Source organism: Phyllobates terribilis, unplaced genomic scaffold, assembly GCF_046119375.1.
Source record: "Phyllobates terribilis strain yellow unplaced genomic scaffold, ASM4611937v1 Scaffold_3__8_contigs__length_932513732, whole genome shotgun sequence".
In the NCBI taxonomy this organism is placed as follows: domain Eukaryota; kingdom Metazoa; phylum Chordata; class Amphibia; order Anura; family Dendrobatidae; genus Phyllobates; species Phyllobates terribilis.
This window is the reverse complement of record NW_027362763.1, coordinates 365,369,566-365,388,811: the sequence shown is the minus strand read 5'-3', so window position 1 is coordinate 365,388,811 and position 19,246 is coordinate 365,369,566. Positions and strand designations below refer to the sequence as shown.

The 19,246-nt window shown below is 40.3% G+C and overlaps 1 protein-coding gene and 1 long non-coding RNA gene across 10 annotated transcripts in view; one reads left to right on the top strand and one right to left on the bottom strand.

Moving 5' to 3' along the window:
• Nucleotides 1-8,232, top strand: part of LOC141259424 (uncharacterized) — a 136,632-nt gene extending 128,400 nt beyond the window's left edge. For all 3 annotated transcript variants that reach the window (XR_012318416.1, XR_012318413.1, XR_012318417.1), the window contains exon 4: nucleotides 8,081-8,232. This is a non-coding gene — a long non-coding RNA (uncharacterized lncRNA). The remainder of the gene's footprint in view (nucleotides 1-8,080) is intronic.
• Nucleotides 1-19,246, bottom strand: part of ARHGEF10 (Rho guanine nucleotide exchange factor 10) — a 198,051-nt gene that overhangs the window by 129,362 nt on the left and 49,443 nt on the right. For 4 of the 7 annotated variants that reach the window (XM_073675381.1, XM_073675382.1, XM_073675384.1 and 1 more), the window contains exons 2-8: nucleotides 17,344-17,434; nucleotides 11,422-11,574; nucleotides 10,885-11,181; nucleotides 10,140-10,200; nucleotides 9,262-9,341; nucleotides 5,643-5,699; nucleotides 1,773-1,942 (exon numbers count right to left, since the gene is read on the bottom strand). In XM_073675381.1, the coding sequence (XP_073531482.1) occupies nucleotides 1,773-1,942; nucleotides 5,643-5,699; nucleotides 9,262-9,341; nucleotides 10,140-10,200; nucleotides 10,885-11,181; nucleotides 11,422-11,574; nucleotides 17,344-17,398 (873 nt within the window). In that variant the 5' untranslated portion in view covers nucleotides 17,399-17,434. Of the gene's footprint in view, nucleotides 1-1,772; nucleotides 1,943-2,604; nucleotides 2,641-5,642; nucleotides 5,700-9,261; nucleotides 9,342-10,139; nucleotides 10,201-10,884; nucleotides 11,182-11,421; nucleotides 11,575-17,343; nucleotides 17,435-19,246 lie in introns of all 7 variants that reach the window. The other 3 variants (XM_073675379.1, XM_073675380.1, XM_073675383.1) reach the window with 1 other exon arrangement.

Sequence of the window (19,246 nt, the reverse complement as noted above, 5' to 3'; positions counted from 1 at the left end):
ACTCCTTGTTTGGGCTAAAAACAAAAAGAGAGACATTAAAACCTCTCCCCGGAAAAAGCTTTCAGCGAAACACGCGTCGGGATGAGGGGACGCAGTGGTGACCATCTCTCATTCTCCAGGCCTACTACATACATGCCATTTATACAGGTATTACCCACTCACTATATTGCTGACTATTGTCTATTATTTTCCAGCATCTGTTATATTTACCTTGGCTGCATAGGTCTCACTAGCTTTATCTATGGACACTGTCCCTAATAATTAGTACTATTTTCTATATATGTACACAAATGTTGTGAGCACCTTTATATTTATTAGGCTTTTTGCCATTCATGAGCAGGGGAGATTTATATTGCAATTGATTATTTATCCAAAATACGTAGTCCTGTATTCCTACAGTTTTATGGCATATGTAGTCCTGCTGTAATGTATTATAGCATAGCTTTACCTACCTGTTTGTGCTCTTGTATAGATTTTTTTGCAATTCTTTTCATCAACGTCACTACTGTGTACCCTGTTAGACATTATGCTTTTTTAATTGTATTTTAATTATATTAAATAAAACAATATTTTTTACCATGGATCGTTTTGGTACTTGGACTTTGAAGGAAGTCTTTGTTTTTTGTGTTGTATCTTGAATAGGAGTGCCATTGTTCATATCATAGCGTGGTTTAATTATTAAAACCTCTATGTGCGGGCCTAATCCTCAGGGCCATGTTATTCAGAAGGTTGACTATACTGAAGCTTACATGCCTCACAGGGCCTAGGGGGCTCATCAATTTTTATTCATTTATTTTTGCTGAGAAACGGTTACCTGCACCCTAGGGCTCCAATACAATATATGTTTATATATAATGAACATAGTAGGCTAGCAGTGTGTTAGCGTCAGGGTTGTGACGTCATGCTTCTTCCCATATTAAATTTCCATGAATAACCACAATCCAACCATGACCTTGAACGTGAGCACTCAATCATTACCATGCATGGGGACCAGCCAAAAGGGATATTATTCATACATTTCTAAAAACAAAAAAATTGCAGCCAACATGTAGACGTACAAAGCAGGATTCAAGACAAAAAGGAGAAAGAAGAACATTTGTGCTGGGTAAAAAAACAATTCTACTTGCGCAATAAAATTATTTAAAAATTCTTAAAGAAGTTGGCCACAACTTTTTATTATGCCCCCAATGTATCCCCCCGGGGCCCATAAGTGTCTTTGTAATTACCTTCTGTTGCAGGTTCTGCCTGTGAGCGGCGCTATTGGTGGCAGCTCACAGGCATCACGTGACCCTGCGTGGACGTCGCGATAAGTGAGGCGTAACATCAGTGACGCGGTCCCCGCGGTGGCTGCTGGGTTGTGGGAAGGGTTACCCCCGTGCGTCACACCCAGCATCCACCGCGTGTTTTCCCAGTGAATGAGGAGAGGGAGAGCGTGTAGTGGATGCTGGGTGTGACGCGCGGGGGGTATCCCCGCCCACAACCCAGCATCCACCGGTGGAACGCGGAAGAGAAACCCTCGGCTGCAGCCTGGACTTGTCGTGACGTCAGCGGATGTCAGAGCCGACTGCAGCCGGGAGTCACGTGATGCCTGTGAGCGGCCAGCGATAGCGACGCTCACAGGCAGAACCTGCAACAGAAGGTAATTACAAAGATACTTATGGGCCCCAGGGGAATACATTGGGGAGGGGAAAATAGGTAGTGGACAACCCCTTTAAATATTACACTATATTATGAATGGATTGATCAAATCAAAATCAAACTAACACACGTACATGTCTCTTGTTGCCTCCTCGGAGGAAAGAGATTGGGACGCCATGCTTTGATTCTGAGTCACTCTGCTCTTCATAGCTTTCAAATTCACTGGAACTCCATCCATAATCCAAAGAGCTGTTCCCAGCCTCCTCTCCGTTCTCCACATCATCATAAATCATCTCTTCAGGATCTAAAATAAGAAGACATTTTATTTTACAGAAGAAAACGGTTGATTTAAATGCTTAAAACTTGTACTTTAAAGGGGGCATTATAAAATTAGATATTTATAGTATATCCACTGGACATGCCATAATGTCTGCACTTATCCCCAAAACAGTAATTTCCATCTAAGTAAAAGACAAATGCTATAGAAAAATATAATAACTATAGTTGTGGGTCCCAAAGTGGGTGCTCGTATCTATCACACAGGCATATTTGGCATATCTCGAGCCTAAAGTAGGAATACTCCCCAAAAGATTAATCTATTAAAGGGAATCTGTCAGCAGATTTTTGCTATGGAATCTGAGCGCTTCAATGATATAGGGGCAGAGACCCTGTTTCCAGTAATGTATCACTTACTGGGCTGCTTGATGTACTTTTGAAAGAATCCCTGTTTTCTCTGTTACAGATGTAGCAGTGGTCAGAACGCGGAGCTGTGTATAACCCCACCCACATCACTGATTGGCAGCTTACTGTGGACATCGTGCATTGTCAGCAAGCTGCCAGTCAGAGGTGGGGGCGGGGATACACAGATTAGCTGGTCTGGTTTGTATGAGACACCTACTCTGGCAGTGATAATCTCCTGTTGATAAAACACTGAATGTTTTGAAACCAGAGCAAAGTGATACATACCTTGAATCAGGGTGTCTGCCTTTACATAATGCTGACCTCAGATTAAAAATAACAAAAAAATAAATCAACAGCAAGATCAACATAAAGTGATTGCAATATCCACTTATTTTTTTTCACCTCTCCGTTGCGGAGTCATAAGCAATCAAAGTATTTGGCAGCTAAACAATTATTTATATTTAAGTCCAAGTGGGTGATATCACATATTTCATTGGGGGTGTGTACTTCTTCCTCTTTTTATCCTTTCTATCCAATCATATGCAGGCAACATCACAGTGGAGAAAGTAGAACACGCCCCCACGAAAGGTTAGAACAGACTCTTCACTGCAGAGTGATGACAAGTGCTGGAGCACAGCAGAACTGAGGGGGTTTAACTAAGAGCTTTAATTTCTGACAGTCAGTGTGGGGGAGGGCAGTGTTATGTCTCATTATAAACACTTTCCTCTCCTAGTGCTATCAGCTCTGACAATTATAAAACAGGCATTTACACACGTATCGGAAAAAGAACACGCCCCCCAGTTGCTCTGTGTGAGACATAATGACAGTCTGCTCTCCTTACTTCAGAGTGAATACATGTGCGAGAGCAAAGCATACATAAGTGTGATTAACAGCTTTCATCTCCCCTACTGGGGTGAGGGGGCAGTACAGCAGAGTTGGCAGAGCTACATTTGCTTTGGCAATGTTATTGAGTATGTGGTCTAACAATAAAGCTCATTTGATTTTAAGAGAAGAGCTACTAGAAATGTTTGTAATGAGAGTCAACTTCTGCAGGACTGACCCTACACTGACTGCTAGAGCTGAAAGCTGCCTGTTAATCACATTCAGGTCTGCTGTGCAACAGCACCTGTCATCACACTGCAGGGAGGAGAGCAGACTGCTTGTCAGTAAAGGTCTCACACTGAGTAACCGGTTCTAAGCTATTGTGGGGCATGCTCTTTTCTCTTATGTTGCTGCCTGCTTATGATTGATCAGCGTCAGAAAGTGGAAGAAGTATATGCCTCCAGGGATATCTCTCTAATAATGCCCACTTGGTTTTAAAAAATATTAACTGTTTAAGTGCCAAATACTTTTATGGCCAATATCTCCTCAAGAGGTGAAAGAAAAAAAAAAGTTTTATTCTGCTCTGCAATGCCTATTAAAGTACATTGTGTGTCCAGTTCAACATACAGTGGCTTGTGAAAGTATTCACCCCCTTGGCTTTTTACCTATTTTTTTACATTACTTGTGTTTAAATATTTTTTTAATCTCATTTGTGTGTGATGCATATATAGTCTAAGTTGGTGAAGTGAAGTGAGAAAAATATAGGCAAAAATATATGGGATAAAATAAATAAAAAATTGGCATGTGCAAATGTATTCACCCCTTTTGCTATGAAGCCCCTAAAAATTTCTGGTACAAGCAATTACCTTGATAAGTCACATGCTTAAATGAAAGGAAGTCCACCTGTGTGCAAACTAAGTGTCACATGGTCTGTCAGTATATATATATATATATATATATATATATATATATATATATATATATATATATATATATATATATATATATATATATATATATATATATATATATATATATATATATATATATATATATATACACACACACCTTTTCTGAAAGGCCACAGAGGCTGCAACACCATTAAGCAAGAGGCAACACTAACCAAACAAAACCATCAAGACCAAGGAGATCTCCAAACAAGTCAGGGACAAAGTAATTGAGAAGTACAAGTCAGGGTTGGCTTATATAAAAATATCCCAATCTCCGATGATCCCCCGGAGCAATACCAAATCTATTACCATTCATCAAATGGAAAGAACATGGTACCGCAACAAACCTGCCAAGAGAGGGCCGCCCACCAAAACACTCAGCCCGGGCAAGGAGGGTGTTAATCAGAGAGTCAGCACAGAGACCAAAGGTAACCCTGAAGGTGCTGCAAAGTTCCCAAGCAGAGACTGGAGTATCTGTTCATACGACCACAATAAGCAGTACACGCCATAGAAGTGGCCTTTGTGGAAGAGTGGGCAGAAAAAAGCCTTTACTTGCACACAAAAATTGTAAAGCTCGTTTTGAGTTTGCCAAAAGATGTCGGAGACTGCCCAAATGCATGGAGGAAGGTACTGTGGTCAGATAAGGCCAAAATTAAACTTTTTGGCCACGGAGGTAAACACCATGTCTAGCGCCAGCTCATCACCCCAAGAACACCATCCCCACAGTGAAACATGGTGGTGGCAGCATCATGCTGTGTTGATGTTTTCAGCAGCAAGTACAAGGAAAATGGTTTGAGTTGAGGAGAAGATGGATGCTGCAAAATACAGAGATATTCTTGAGCAAAGCCTGTTTCAGTCTGTCAGTGATTTGAGACTGGGACGGAGGTTCACCTTCCAACAAGATAATGGCCGAAAGCATATTGCTAAAGCAGCACTCGAGTGGTTTAAGGGGAAATGTGTAAATGTTTTGGAGTGACCTAGTCAAAGCCCAGACCTTAATCCAATTGAGAATCTGTGGTCAGACTTGAAGATTGCTGTTCACCAGAGGAAATCATCTAACATGGCGGAGCTGGAGCAATTTTGCCTTGAGAAATGGGCAAAAATCCCAGTGGCAAGACGTGGAAAGCTCAGAGAATTATGCAAAGCGACTTGAATCTGTAATTGCAGCAAAAGCTCTAAATAGTACTGACTTAAGGGGGGGGGGGGGTGAATAGTTATGCACACAGAAATTTTCAGTTATTTTGTTCTATTTGTTGTTTGCTTTACAATAAAAAGAAAACCAAAATGTTCACAGTTGTAGGCATGTTCTTAACATAACTGATGCAAACCCTAAAAAAAACTGTGAAATTCCAGGTTGTGAGGTAGCAAAACATGAAAAATGCCAAGGGGGTGAATATAAAACATACTGTAAAACATTTGGTGAAAGGTCCTCTTTAACAGAGAAAAGTTTGTAAAGAAGAATTTATTTTTAAAATGATGAAACAGGTTTCTATAATTTAGAAACAATCATTTTCTAAAAAGATTTCAAGACCACACATTTACAAATAATACCTGTAGCGGAATCAGAGTTTTCCCTTGGAACATCATCATAAATAACTTCATCAGGATCTAGAAAGAACATAAGGCAAAAAAATAAAAATTAGTCAAAGGGCTAGATATTTTAGCATTGATAAAAAGTAATAACATATATACTATAAATTGTGTGTAATATCATAATTGTACATATTTTATATACATTGTCACATAAAGAAAGAGGAAAAGGACATTTTGGCCAGACAAAGTACTGGTAGCTATGCCACCATCTCTCCTATTATTTCATATTTGCAAACACAGATGCAAACAGTCCACCATTTAATCACCAAATACTAACACTATCTCCAAATACCCCATGTCAGAATGACATTTTCTAATATACTATATAAAGCTCAGCAGATAAGCCAGAGTTCATACACGGCATAAGACATGTATATTTCAGCCCAAACACTGTTGCATTGAAAAAAGCAGCCAAAGTAATTGGATTTTACCAACCTACCGTAAGTCATACTAAATATAAATTTTATATGCAAGCTGCAAAGAATTAAATCAGCAGTCTGAAAAGGATTTCACCCAATTCAATGTAAATGGCGAAAAAATTAAATCCCTACAAATAAATATGATTTACCAGCTGATTTTTTAGCAGATTTTTACAGCAGTTTTTGAACGTCAATGGACCCTGTCATGTGTGCCTATGGAGATAATTGCCAGTCAAAGATTTGGCAGGCATAAGCCGGAAGCCTGCCTTGGACTAGTCAGGCCAGACACATGGGGCCCAATCATTAAGACTGGCGCTTTAGAAGCATCTTATCACTGGCGGTCGCCTCCGTGCGCCCCATCAGAAATATTACTTTAGTCAAGAACTGGAGTACATTACATGGCACAAGTTGTGAAGAATTGTCCACTTTGGCGAATCTGGCCAAAACTCACAAGATTTTTATGCAACTACGAGTTTCATAAATGTTTTGAGACTTTTCAAAGTGCGATCTGACAGAAATATGGCGAAAACACTTTGATGAATTGGGGCCATAGTCCCCGGCTAGCTTTTCAAAGTACTATGCTTCTCTGAAAGACTGCAGCATGTCAGAATAAGGGCTCATGCAGACGAGTGTATAAACTGAACGTGTGCGGTCCGATTTATAATCTGATAGTAAATGGACAGCACACTGGCCCATGTTATTCAATAATGTTCTCCAGATGAACAATTTTTCTTCTGGGTCAGATTGTCCGTGAAAAAAAAATTTGCAGCTTGCATTACCTTCTTCTGGGTCTCACTTGAGACTCACCCATTCAAGTCTATGGGTACATTAAAAAAAAAAAAAAGGATCCCACATAGAACATCCGAGTGGCATTGGATTTTTATGATCATGTTAATTTATTAATGTAGTCCTATAAAAACAGATCGCTTACGGATGTCACATGGACATCTCACAGACTTAAAAAATTAACACACAAATGAAAATTAGAAAAAAAAATCCAAGTTTTCTGGATGAAACTTGAACAATTTCTTATACACTCGTCTGCAGCCGACCTAAAACATACACGGCTACAATGACGCAGCCAAACTGCAATTCATTCTGCCTGTAATTCAGGTTTCATGACTCTGTTAACAGATTCCCCTTTAAGGAGTTTAAGAGAATTTGATGAACAATACCCGGTCTCTTTCCAATTAATTAATTCAGGAATTTTAATTTAAATGCAATATCCAACTATGAGTATTTGGCGAGTTTGCAGAATTTCTGTACCAATGTACATGAGATTACTTGCAATTTTTCAGTTGTGTTTTCTCTTTTTGGTATGTCAAGTTTAAATAAAACTGCTTTTTTATTGTGTTTATGCTGTGGAAATGCACTCTTCAAGTCTATGTATGAGGAATATCTGCAAATAAAACGCATATTTGCCACAAGAAAAATGGAAATGCTGCAGATTTCAAAATCTGCAGCGTAAAAAAAAAAACAGTGGACATGAGATCTATATGATATGGTATGTGCTGACAGTTTGATACTAGCCCAAAAGTGCTGACTTGGTGCTTGAGAACTTGCCTCCTTGACAAGGGGAGCAGTCACAGCATGTCATCAACTTATTAATTTATTGTCATGTGGAATAACAGAAGAAAGGAAAAAGGCAAAATACTAAAAAAAAAAAATCATTTTACATGGAATACAATCTTATATATCTATATAAATAAAAATGTAAATGTTCGTTTGTTCAAAATCTTAAATCTCTGAAAGTTCTTTACAGATTGCTTTGAAATTTTGACACAACGTTGCACTCGAATACATGTTTTTTATATACCTACTATGCTTTTATATACCAGCTGGTGGACATAAAAGCAACAGCGAGAGGGGGGTGTTATGAGCTCAGTCCCAGGCTGATTTTTCCCTGCCCGCGCGGCATTCTCCCCCTTAGTGACATTTCAGTCATAAACCCTTCTCCCTCTCCTTCATTCACTCCAGCCGCTGCCTGTGCTCTGCTCCTTTCGTGTCCCCCGTGGGGGCTGGGGGAAAGGGGAATGGCGAGACTGTCTGTTCGAGGCCGAAAGATGCTGCTGCTCATCACCACCACCTCTGCTCTCCGGCACCGCTGTTGCTGCAACGTCTTCTTCTCCAGCAGGTGAGTCTTATTTCCAACTGCGCAACAAGCAGGGGAGGAAGGGAAGGAGAGAGGGAGGCTGCATGGAGAGGCGCAGGCTGCGGCCTCCACTCTGGGCGCTGAGCTGGGCCCGAGCCTCGCAGTAGTGGGCGGATAGCGAGCGAGTGCCAATCCCACTACGCCACCAGCGGGAGCGACGCTGTGATCTGGCCGGACATGTCAGGTGGATCACCCCCTCTTCCTCTGCCGTCTGCCTTCATCTCTGCGCCCCCCCTCCTGTCACATTCCCTCTGTACTAGGGAATTGCATAACTAGCAATCTCTGACATGACCGGCTCCATTGTGACACCTGACAGCAAGTACCGACCTCTTTAGTGACCTGTGCAGAGTAAAGGCCTGCAGGGGTCACAAGGTAAAGGCAACAATTCATGAGCAACTTCGTAGTTGAAGCAACAATCTTGACAGGACCTTTCAAAAGGTGAAGATGTCCTCATTTCTCGCATTTCTACGATTCCAAAGGATATGCCATTTCAATTTAAGAGATTGCAATTCCCAATTCAATTGGCGTTTGTAATCACCATCAACAAGGCTCAGGGCCAATCTTTAGAACTGAGCGGTTTAAATCTAGACACGGATTGCTTCTCACATGGATAATTATATGTAGCGTGTTCTAGAGTCGGCAAACCAGACAATCTCTATATCCACACAGACAAAGGAACAACAAAAAATATTGTATACCCACAAGCATTGTGAAATTAAATAGTTTAGAAAAGTGCGCTTTCTCTTTTCTTTCTTTTCCATTTAACCAGACTGAGCCATAGCAACGTGTGGCCGGGTACAGCTAGTTATTCATAAAATTGGACATCAGGAGAGCTGACAAGCCCCTTTTAGATTTGGCATTGGCTTACTAAATACAAACAATCTTCTCAAACAAACAGAAGCATCAAAAATAGGAAGGGGAGAAGAGAAGGCATTTCTGTGAGGCAAGTTGAGAAGGATATAGAAATGTTCAAATGTGTTTAGATAACATAAATTGTGGTATTTACTCTCCATCCATTCGGTATTTGCAGGATCGGACACCCACTTTGCCAGCACATCCTCTTCTTTCAAGGCTTGGAAGTCTTCACTGTAACGAAGAAGCAATACTACATATTACTGACCACAGTGTTCACAAACATGATACGACAAAATACTGTAGATGCCTCATATTCTAACATACTGCATAAAAAGAGGAAAGCTTATATCATTAAAGGGAACCTGTCAGCTGAATCAACGCTATTAACCTGCAGGTGTGGGGTTAATCGGCAGGTTAATCGTATTATTAACCTGCCCTGCGCCAGCACTTAGACCGACGCTGCCGGGAGGAAATTAACTTTATTCCTCCTGGCAGAGGTCAGGTTTTCTTCATGGGGGTGGCGCCGATGCTGGTTCAGTCACTGCTTTGTGTATATAGAACGGCGGTTGTAACTGCGCCCCCAGCACTGACTGACAGCCGGCCCTAATACTGAGCCACTGTCAGTGTCGGGTACACAGTTACAGCTGCCGCTCCATATACATAGAGCTGTGACTGCCTGATGGTCATACAACCTCTGTGGTTGTATTCGGAGGAAGAAGTTTGATCATTTCAAAACGCGTTGATAATAAAACCACATTACTTCAACCTTTGTGCGTCCTGAATTCTTCCTGTGGGACTCAACCACCAGCAGTGCAGAAAAAAACACTTCATTTTCCTTCACAGAACTCTCTTGGTTCTGCAGCAGTTTTTCTACTAAAGCTTTGAAATTGTTGTGGGCTACACAACCCCATCAGGTGAGCAAGTACACCCCACTAATCTACCTGTTGTTATCGGATAAGACCCGAGTGGGCTTTTTTGCTCCCCAGCTCCCGTTGGTAACATACTGTACGTGTACTGTGTGTTACATACCTTGCATGATTGCCGTCAGTCACAAGCTGCAGGTGGGGGTTGGATACCTCCTCATGACCTCCTGAAATCAGAGCACAGCATCTTACTGGTTAGGTGACCGTTCAGTAATAGAGATCGCTAGAAAAGTGAGTGTGGTCACGTCTGTCGAATGCCTTGCATGTCCAAATGTTTTGTGTTTATTCAACTAATCATATTACTTATCCCCACAAATGTTGCTTAATTAACTGATCCTCTGAATATTTAGGGTCCCACTTATGCTGGTTTTGTTTCAAACCAAGTTTAAGAACGAGGTGCACGTACGAAACGCGTTAGTTATTACATGATGTTTTCCCCCTACACACTATAATCTATGGTGTGCCATAGATTTTCATAAAGGAAATTTTTTTAATGTTACTTGGATCAGAAGCTGGATTATCTTTCCTCCTTGCACAATCATTTCCACACGATTTGGTACTATTACTTGGTCATTACCAAGCTACTACTTGGTCATTGATGATTAGTGATTCTTACTACAAACTGTGACCAAAATTAAGGGGCCAGTGAAAAAGGAAAAAAGTGCCACTATGTACAAGGACAGAACCACTACATCAATGCATACCAATTTGTACTCCAGTTCATTTTTTACGGTTTAGCTTAAAGTTAAATATAAGTAGAATGTATATCCATTTAGAGTAACAAAAAGTACAAGAAGTCAGGTATAAAATAACATTTGTTAACATGTTCACAGCCTGGTAGTGTAGCTTACCTTGTTCATCAACAGATAGGTTACGGATTATAACTGGAGTGGAGTACGCTGGAAAAAGCAAGGGCAGGTTGGAAGGGACAGCATATCCACAAGGCACAGGAACAGAATAACCACTTGGCACCCGGGGATTAGAGCCATCTTCCACAGACGGAGAATCTTGGGTAGTAGACTCTCCCTCTTGAAAGGGTGTAATATCAATAACAGAATAAGGGTTCACTTTTTTCGGTGCGCTGTTCAGATCAGTTGGAGCTGGCGAATCTTGCAGAATGGGATCACAATCATCTTCTAATAGCTGATCTAATTTATTGAAATAGACAGTCATATGAATAAAACTATATCAAAAATTCCTTACATATGCCTTGAAGACATGTTATGCGTCAACAACTCATTTGGAGAGGCTGTAGAGCTGCCCATCAGTACAAGGCTACAAGAGACAGAATCCATACTAAGCAATGCTCTAAAACAGGAAATAAAGTGCTTCCAAATGGAAATACATAAAATATATCAGATTTTATAATAAAAATTAAAGAAACACACCTGGAGGATCGGGAAGCTGAAGGTCCAGGTCAATTAAATCATCGATGGCCATCTGAAGTGGCTGCCGATCAGCTTCTGGAGCATCATCACCACTATCAAAATCAAATTTCTCGCCTTCATCCTCGTTGTCCTCATCATCAGTATTTTCTAAGACTGAAGCACAAAACAGGATGTTTAGCGGCAGCAATTTCATGAGAAGGTGCATGCTAATTGGTTAAATTAAACCAGATTGTAGTCTAGGATTGATAATACACACCTCTCAACATTGAAATTTCCACACCTAGAAGGAAAAGTCGTGGAAATAACAGAATCGATAGACAAGCTAATGATGAAGTGAAAGCACGTCAAATGATGAAAAAAATGGAAAAACATTTATAAAACATGTCAATTTATTGAGTCTCCAGACTGGTCTCCCATTGAGCTCACCCAAGTTGTCATTGGTCTAAAATTGCAAAAGGAGCTGCCAGCAGCGGACCTTTATGATTTGCTTACAAAAGTACATTCAGCGTGGCAGAACATTCTTCAAAACAATCATTAAAGGGGTAGTCAGGTCCAAATCGATAAGTCTGCAGTCACTCTGTTTGACTGCAGACTTATAAATCACCCCAGCGCATGCACTGTGCACTGGTTTCTGAGTGGAGACCGGAGGGTATGTAAGTGTTAATACATACTCCCAGCCAGAGCCTGCCCAATTGATGTGGTCTCGCTCCACACACAAATATATGGAAGCGTGGTCACACCCACTGGCTGGGAGTATGTATAACTCATACATACCCTCTGGTCCTTGCTCAGAAACGGGCGAATCCCCACAGTGCCTGTGCTGGGGGGATTCATAAGTCTGCAGTCACACAGAGTGACTGCAGACTTATCTATTTGGACCGGACAACTGCCTCAATAACCTCACTGATAGCATGCTAAGGAGTGCAAGTGTGTGTATATCTGTGAAGGACGCCGATACTTGATGCTGAATAAAACAAGATGTTTAGAAAAAATTTTGGTTTTCATTTCTTCATGATTTACTTATCATTAAAATGTCTATCAATCCTGTGATTTCTATAATTCCATGAATTTTCCCTTCTGGGTATTGCAATTTCAATATTGAGTGAGCGTATAATCCTTGGATCCAGAGAAATCACAAAAAAAGATGAAAGATGTCCCTGGTCTCCTGTTTCTCCTCAATGTGCTAGAAAAGCAAGTGCAAACCCACTGCACATGAAAGGCTTAAAAATAAATATTTTAAAAGAGTTCTCCTATCAACAACAGTTATCACATATCCATAGGCTTAAAGGGGTTGTGTGGTCTCAATTGATAAGTCTGCAGTCACTCTGTGTGACTGCAGACTTCTGAATCCCCCCCAGCGCAGGCACTATGTGCTGCGAGGATTCGCCGGTTTCTGAGCTGTGTGTCATACATACTCCCGGTCAGAGTCTGGCTAGTGGGCGCGGAGAACCCCTTTAATGTATGATTGAGACCCCTACAATTTTGAGAACATTGGTCCTGGCTCCCTCTCTTTGATTTAGTAGTAGTGCACATGTGTGCTTTGATTGATTGGCTACTTAGGGGAATCATCCACAACAACAGCAGAGGGGTTGAGTTAGTTGGCTCATGGCAGGAGCTAAGGATAGGGGGTTTGTGTCTATCAGACTACCCGATGCTCATTTGCATATAGCAAAGGTGGTGTTCAAGGCCATATTCGATGGTAGCCTGATTGTTTGGATGCTCTATAAAATGCCAAAAACATGGTGGCAATGGTTTAGCTGCAGGAAACCTGATAACAGGTTCCCATTAATTATAATTCCTCCATATAATATTCATGCCATAATGATATGTCTATACATAATAGACAAAGACGTGAATTGTAGAAGCACATGTTTAAAAAACGGTCTGGTAAAAAAGCATGTCCGTCTCCTCAATCCCACTATTGTGATGTGCATTTATGGTGGATGAGCTGTGCGGCCTGCCATTTTAAATAATCTTTCCTTTTCATGAAGGCCTCAGAGTGTGTCAAGCACCAGTGACAAGGGAGCTTTGATGGGAACAATTCACACTCTGTCTTCAGCTCTTTCCACCACGCTGCCCCCTCATATCACCCTGCTCCAGCGAGTTCCCTCTTATGAACAATGAGCCACCAGGCAGCGCCTAACTATTCCATGTAATGACCTATTCTACAGCAGGACACGTCCATACTGTTCAGCCATTTCTCCCCCTTACACTAACCTTAGGTTACACCAGATAGCCACTAACACTACTATACGTGTACGGAGACAGTCCTGAGCTTTAGAGGAAATAATCACATCGTACACACTTCCTCTGGGAATAGAAAACAGATTTTCAGAGTTGAAAGAATTTGTGAAGAACACATCGAAAGGGTAATACAGCTGCAGCACTAATGGGTATTCTTTAGGAACTTTCCTTGTTCACTTCCTGGGAATAAAAAGATGGCATACAGTCCTGCCCATGTGATGGATGTACAAGTGCCCCGCTCTACCATGCCCCATTACATGACCACAAGAGATACTCATACACTACAAATAAACAATAGGAAGAGCTATGGCCGAGATCTTACAAATACAATATGGAAAGCATATAAGAATATTGTATACCTTTCCCTTACAATGCATCATCCCAGCTTATTTTCTTTTCTTTAGCTTGACAAAGTCCTTAAGGCTACAGTATGTTCCCCCGATGAGCTTTTTGACGCTGTATATTTTTGATGCATCCAAAACTGCAGCGTCTTTCCGTTTTCAGCAAAGTGGATGGGATTTATAGAAATCTCAGTCCCACTGCGCTTCTTTTTAGCACAGCATAAACTGACCTGTGGTGCGTGTTTCATATCCGCAGCATGTCAATTTCTTCTGCAGGTATGCTGAATTTTCTGTGCGGAATTTCTGCATAAACTTGCATTAGATGCGGAAGATCAGCAAGAAAAAAATGCACTTGTATTTTTAGTGCATTCTCTGTGGAGGAAACGCATCCAAAACATATGTAATCCACACAAACATATGTCAAAGTTTTGTCAAAGCCAATCAACCGGAAGTATCAAAAACAAAGCAGCTTTATTTAAAGCATGACACACCAACAAGAGACAAAAAAAAACGAAGCGTCAAAGACACAAAAATGCATGTTAAAAAAACGCACACAAAAACGCAATAAAAACACAGGTGCAGAAATTCTGCAACATCAAAAACTCAACAAAAGCTCATCGTGGGAACGTAGCCGAAAGGGCTTTTCCGGTTTCAGAAAATTGCTCTTTCCCGGTTGCAGTGGTTAATGACTGTTATATGCTCTTGTACTGACATGACAAAAAAAAAAAAAGAAGAGAATAGCACCTGATGAGTGAAAATGGAGCTTGTAGCATAGCCACAATCTATGTTGGAACAAGGGTTGTGGAGTCGGTAAGCCAAACCTCCGACCCAGACTCCTCAATTTCCATGTCACAGACTCCGACTCCCTCAGCTAAAAGTCTAGACCCTTAGATCAGGAATAGGACAGACATTTATAGGACATTTCATAACTTTCCCAAATTCTTATGAAAAAATATTCCCCACAAACTGTATTGAATTACTGTAACCAATTTATTATATATTTTAGGAGTTGGAGTCGGTCCATTTTATTCCGACTCCACCAAAATGGGCTCAGACTCCACAGCCCTGGTTGGAACCAATCATGGTCGTTTACCCTTTAAATGTCGTTGTCAATAGGAAGAGGAATTGCCCCTGATGAAGTAACATGTGAATAATGCACGTTGGGTTTCTGGTGGGCGAGCATCTATACTTTTTTAATACGTTGTGATATTTGTTGTGGGTCATATATTTCTTTGGTATTTTTTATGTATAGACACTTATTTTTGTATACGACTGAATACTTATTCATGTGGACTGTTAAACTATACTATTTATATTATATATTTATGTGGTCTATACCCTACTATCTCTGGCATTCCCACTTTAGCTCACCCACCAACTTTTTAGCCCTGGACTATATTGAGTGAACTACCTGTATTTATTTGTTTTTTTTAAATTTGTACCCAATAAAGATTATTAATTTTGTAGTTATTTGTATTGTTTTATTGTTTGTCCTGGCATATATTTTTTCTTTTTGGTTATGACACTAGGAACAACAGCATCAGAAAGAGACTGCTAGCTCTTTAACTCTATCAGCACCCCGAGGTGGTCCCAATAGTTGCCATGGTAATCTTAGGCTAACTAATGGCCTTTGGGTCTGCTAGCACGGGGCAGCACAATGGCTCAGTGGTTAGCACTGTTGCTTTGCAGCACTCGGGTCCTGGGTTCAAATCCCACCAAGGACAACATCTGCAAGGAGTTTGTATATTCCCCCTTTGTTTGTGTGGGTTTCCTCCGGGTTCTCCAGTTTCCTCTCACACTCCAAAACATACTGATTGGGGCTCACAATCTACATTCCCTAAGGGGACAGTACCGATAATGTCTGTAAATTGTCTGAATTGTAAAGCACTACAGAATATGTTGGCGCTATATAAATAAAAAGATAGATAGATCGATAGATGGTGGCCTGCTAGGATGTTAAAAACATTTTAATGGAAAAAAATACATCAATTTTTTATTCATTAATTCCACATTGCTTTAAATCCAATGAAGCACTTGAAGGGTTAACAAATTACCTAACAGAAGTTTTGAACACTTTCGAGGCGTGCTGTATAACGTTTTGGAAGTTTTCCAATATATAGTCCCCTTAAAGTCACTTCGAAACTGAATAGGCCTCTAAAAAAATATAAAAGTTTGTAAATTTTGTTGAAAAAAAGTCAATAATTGCTGACAAACTTTTAAACCTTCTCAGATCCTAACCAAAAAAAAAAAAAGCTGCTGAGGCAAAGCAGGCATATGGGAAATTTTTATTAACTAGTTTGTTTTAAAGGGAACCTATCACATCAGATAGCACTACTTACCTGCAGATATAGGGTTAATCTGCAGGTTATTAGCATTAGAAAGGTCGTCATTCTGAAAGTGATGCTCTCTGGCGCGGCTAGTCTCCCCACTCACTGTGAGCAGTGGCTGTAGCACGCCCCGACATTTTGCCAGACAGCTCACTCTGCAGTGTAAAAGTCCCTATCTCAGTAATGTAACAATCTGTCTGCACTGAATACAGATTTTACCTGTGAATTGAGAATTTTGAAAATAAATCAGTCCAGGAGGAGAAAGAAGCAGATTTCTCTGGTAAGATATATTACAAAGTTTCTTACTGTCACGTGTGGTAGTGATTTATAGAACAAAAATTAAAGCGACAGCTACTGTTCAAATCTTAAGGCCATTAAAATGACTTGAGGATAAGAAATATTAAGGTATATTTTGAAGAATTGTTTTAGTAGAACGTTAGGTCTCCTGCGGAAACAACTTAACCACTGAGAGCTGGTGGATTTATACATACAGGCACACTTTTATATATTTTGGTGAAATTATGGTTCAAACTTTAATCTTTTTATTTTTTGCAGTTTTATATAAAATACTGCTCAATCACAATAAAAAGTTCTAAATATGTATAAAAAAAAACAACAAAAAAAAAAAAAACAAAACATTTTTGTGTTAGCCATACTAGTGCAAAAATGTATCATTTTCTGCACTTTTCTACCACTCTTGCATAAAATCTATTTGAAGAGGAGCAGAACACCACTATTATCCTGTTCTGCAGCACAGGAGAGCGGCTGCTCGTCAGCATGAAGGCGCAGTGGTGGTCCGCTCTATCACACTGTTTATATCCGCCGCTGACTTAGCTGCTAGCACCTGACCTGTGGAGGTGCGGATATCAGCCGAGGTCATCTGTGTAAGTGCTGATGATGAAGTCTTGCAGGATACGTTATAAACAAAACATGTTTCAAAGTGTAACAAAATTAAAAGCCAAGTAGTCCGCCATGCAATAGAAGATGGTAGGCTTTGCAGCTTGTTGTACCTTCAGGCGGTGGAGGAGGGAACTCCTCTAAATCTGGGTTTTCCAGACTTCCCATCCTCCCAGTCTTTTTCTTTCAGCATAAAATGCCATCCTGTAATGAATACATAAAGTGATGTTACATACGTATTATAGTAACATCGTGTGCAGACCTAATAAGATTATCCAACCAGTTTTCAAGTTCTAAATAATTTGGAATGACAAACAGGCTAATAAAAATTAAAAAAAAAAAACCTGACATGACTTATGACACTGTCCAAAATGGTGTGGAGTTATTAGGAGAACCATCTAATTAAAGGGGTGGTTCAGTTTTTTTTGTGTCCAAAAGGTTGAAGACCTATAAAATAACAATCACAGCCGTTACTCACCATTCCCCAGGTCCAGCACCGCTGCTCTAGTCTCTGTTGATAGGCTGCAGCGGTGATGTCACGTCTACAACGCAGTTCATGTTTAAGGTGATGCCGATGTAGACGGCATGAGGCTGTAGATGTCACGTCACCACTGCAGCTTGTCAGTAAAGAACAGAGAGGCAGTGCTGGACCCGGGGATGTAACAGCTGTAATTTATAAGTCTGCAAACCTATAACTCCAAAAGTGCAAAATCCCCTATAACAACAAGACACTCAGATTCAGTTACATCCAGAATTCAGTAGCACACAGAGATATTTGGTGGCTCCTAAGAAAAACCTTGTGTCAATCTACTTTTTGAGAGGTTGGGAATTTTAAAGGGGTATTCCCATCTCCAAGTTCATATTCCAATAAGTAATAGGTGTAATAATTATAATAATATTAGCAAATCCTTCCATTTAGAAATATAGTATAGTTCTTCTGATTTACTATGTCACTTACCCCGTGTAAAGGGCCTTATAGTAGCTTAGATATCCATGGTTACAACCACTAACAACTAACTATCACTATATGAGTGATAGTATTATTATTATTATTTATTATTATAGCGCCATTTATTCCATGGCGCTTTACATGTGATAGGGACATACATAGCAAAAACATTTACATAATCTTAACAGAACGAGTCAGCGTTACATCGAACAATAAATTGCTTTCAGTTTTTCAATAAATTCTATGGCAAGTTAAATGTTGCTACTAAAAAACCCCTGAGCCCTCAAAAACCAAATAAGTTTTGACTTTTGTAAGGAGGGGATAAAAATAGAAAACAAGAAAAAATGGCTTTTTTCTAAGGGTGAATGCCTTACTCAAAAAATATAGATGCTGGCTCTCTGGCAACAGACAAAAATAAACCAGTCGGTGTAATCATTTAATTGTCTAATGGGATCTATGTCCTGATACCATCACCGCTTCCAGGTCACCTCATTTGCCTCCATAATCTTTAAGTAATGGTAAAGCTCTAGTTTTACAATTATAATTCTATTAACTTCCTGTCAGTGACCATTTAATCGTATCCACAATGTCACAATTCGGCAGTCTGTGGTCAGATAGAGACTTTTGGCCCAAGCCCGGACAACCCTTTTGGAAAGAGCTACAGTATTTGAGGATCTGTAAGTGGCAACATTACAAATTTGCTCAATTGAAAAATTGTCCCCTCTCTGCTCAAGGAGTAGAAATTGAATGGAGTGGGCTTCAAACTCCAAAGGATGAACTTTATTTGTGAAGGAGTAGGAATGACAGATAGCCTTATAAATCATCTATCCACATGTCAAAAATATAGCTGAAGCCAATGCACTAAAAGTTTGACAAATCACAATACACAGACAATACATATCGTAAGACAACCTCGTTAAGTTGTCAGTAGGCTATCGCCAAACAATGTCACAGGTAGACATCCCTATATGAGCCAGAACACAGTTGCCATCTAAGGGTATATGCACACGATCCGGGGCCGCTGCGGGTTTGAAGCTGCGTGTCTATGCAGCGTCAAAATGTCACAG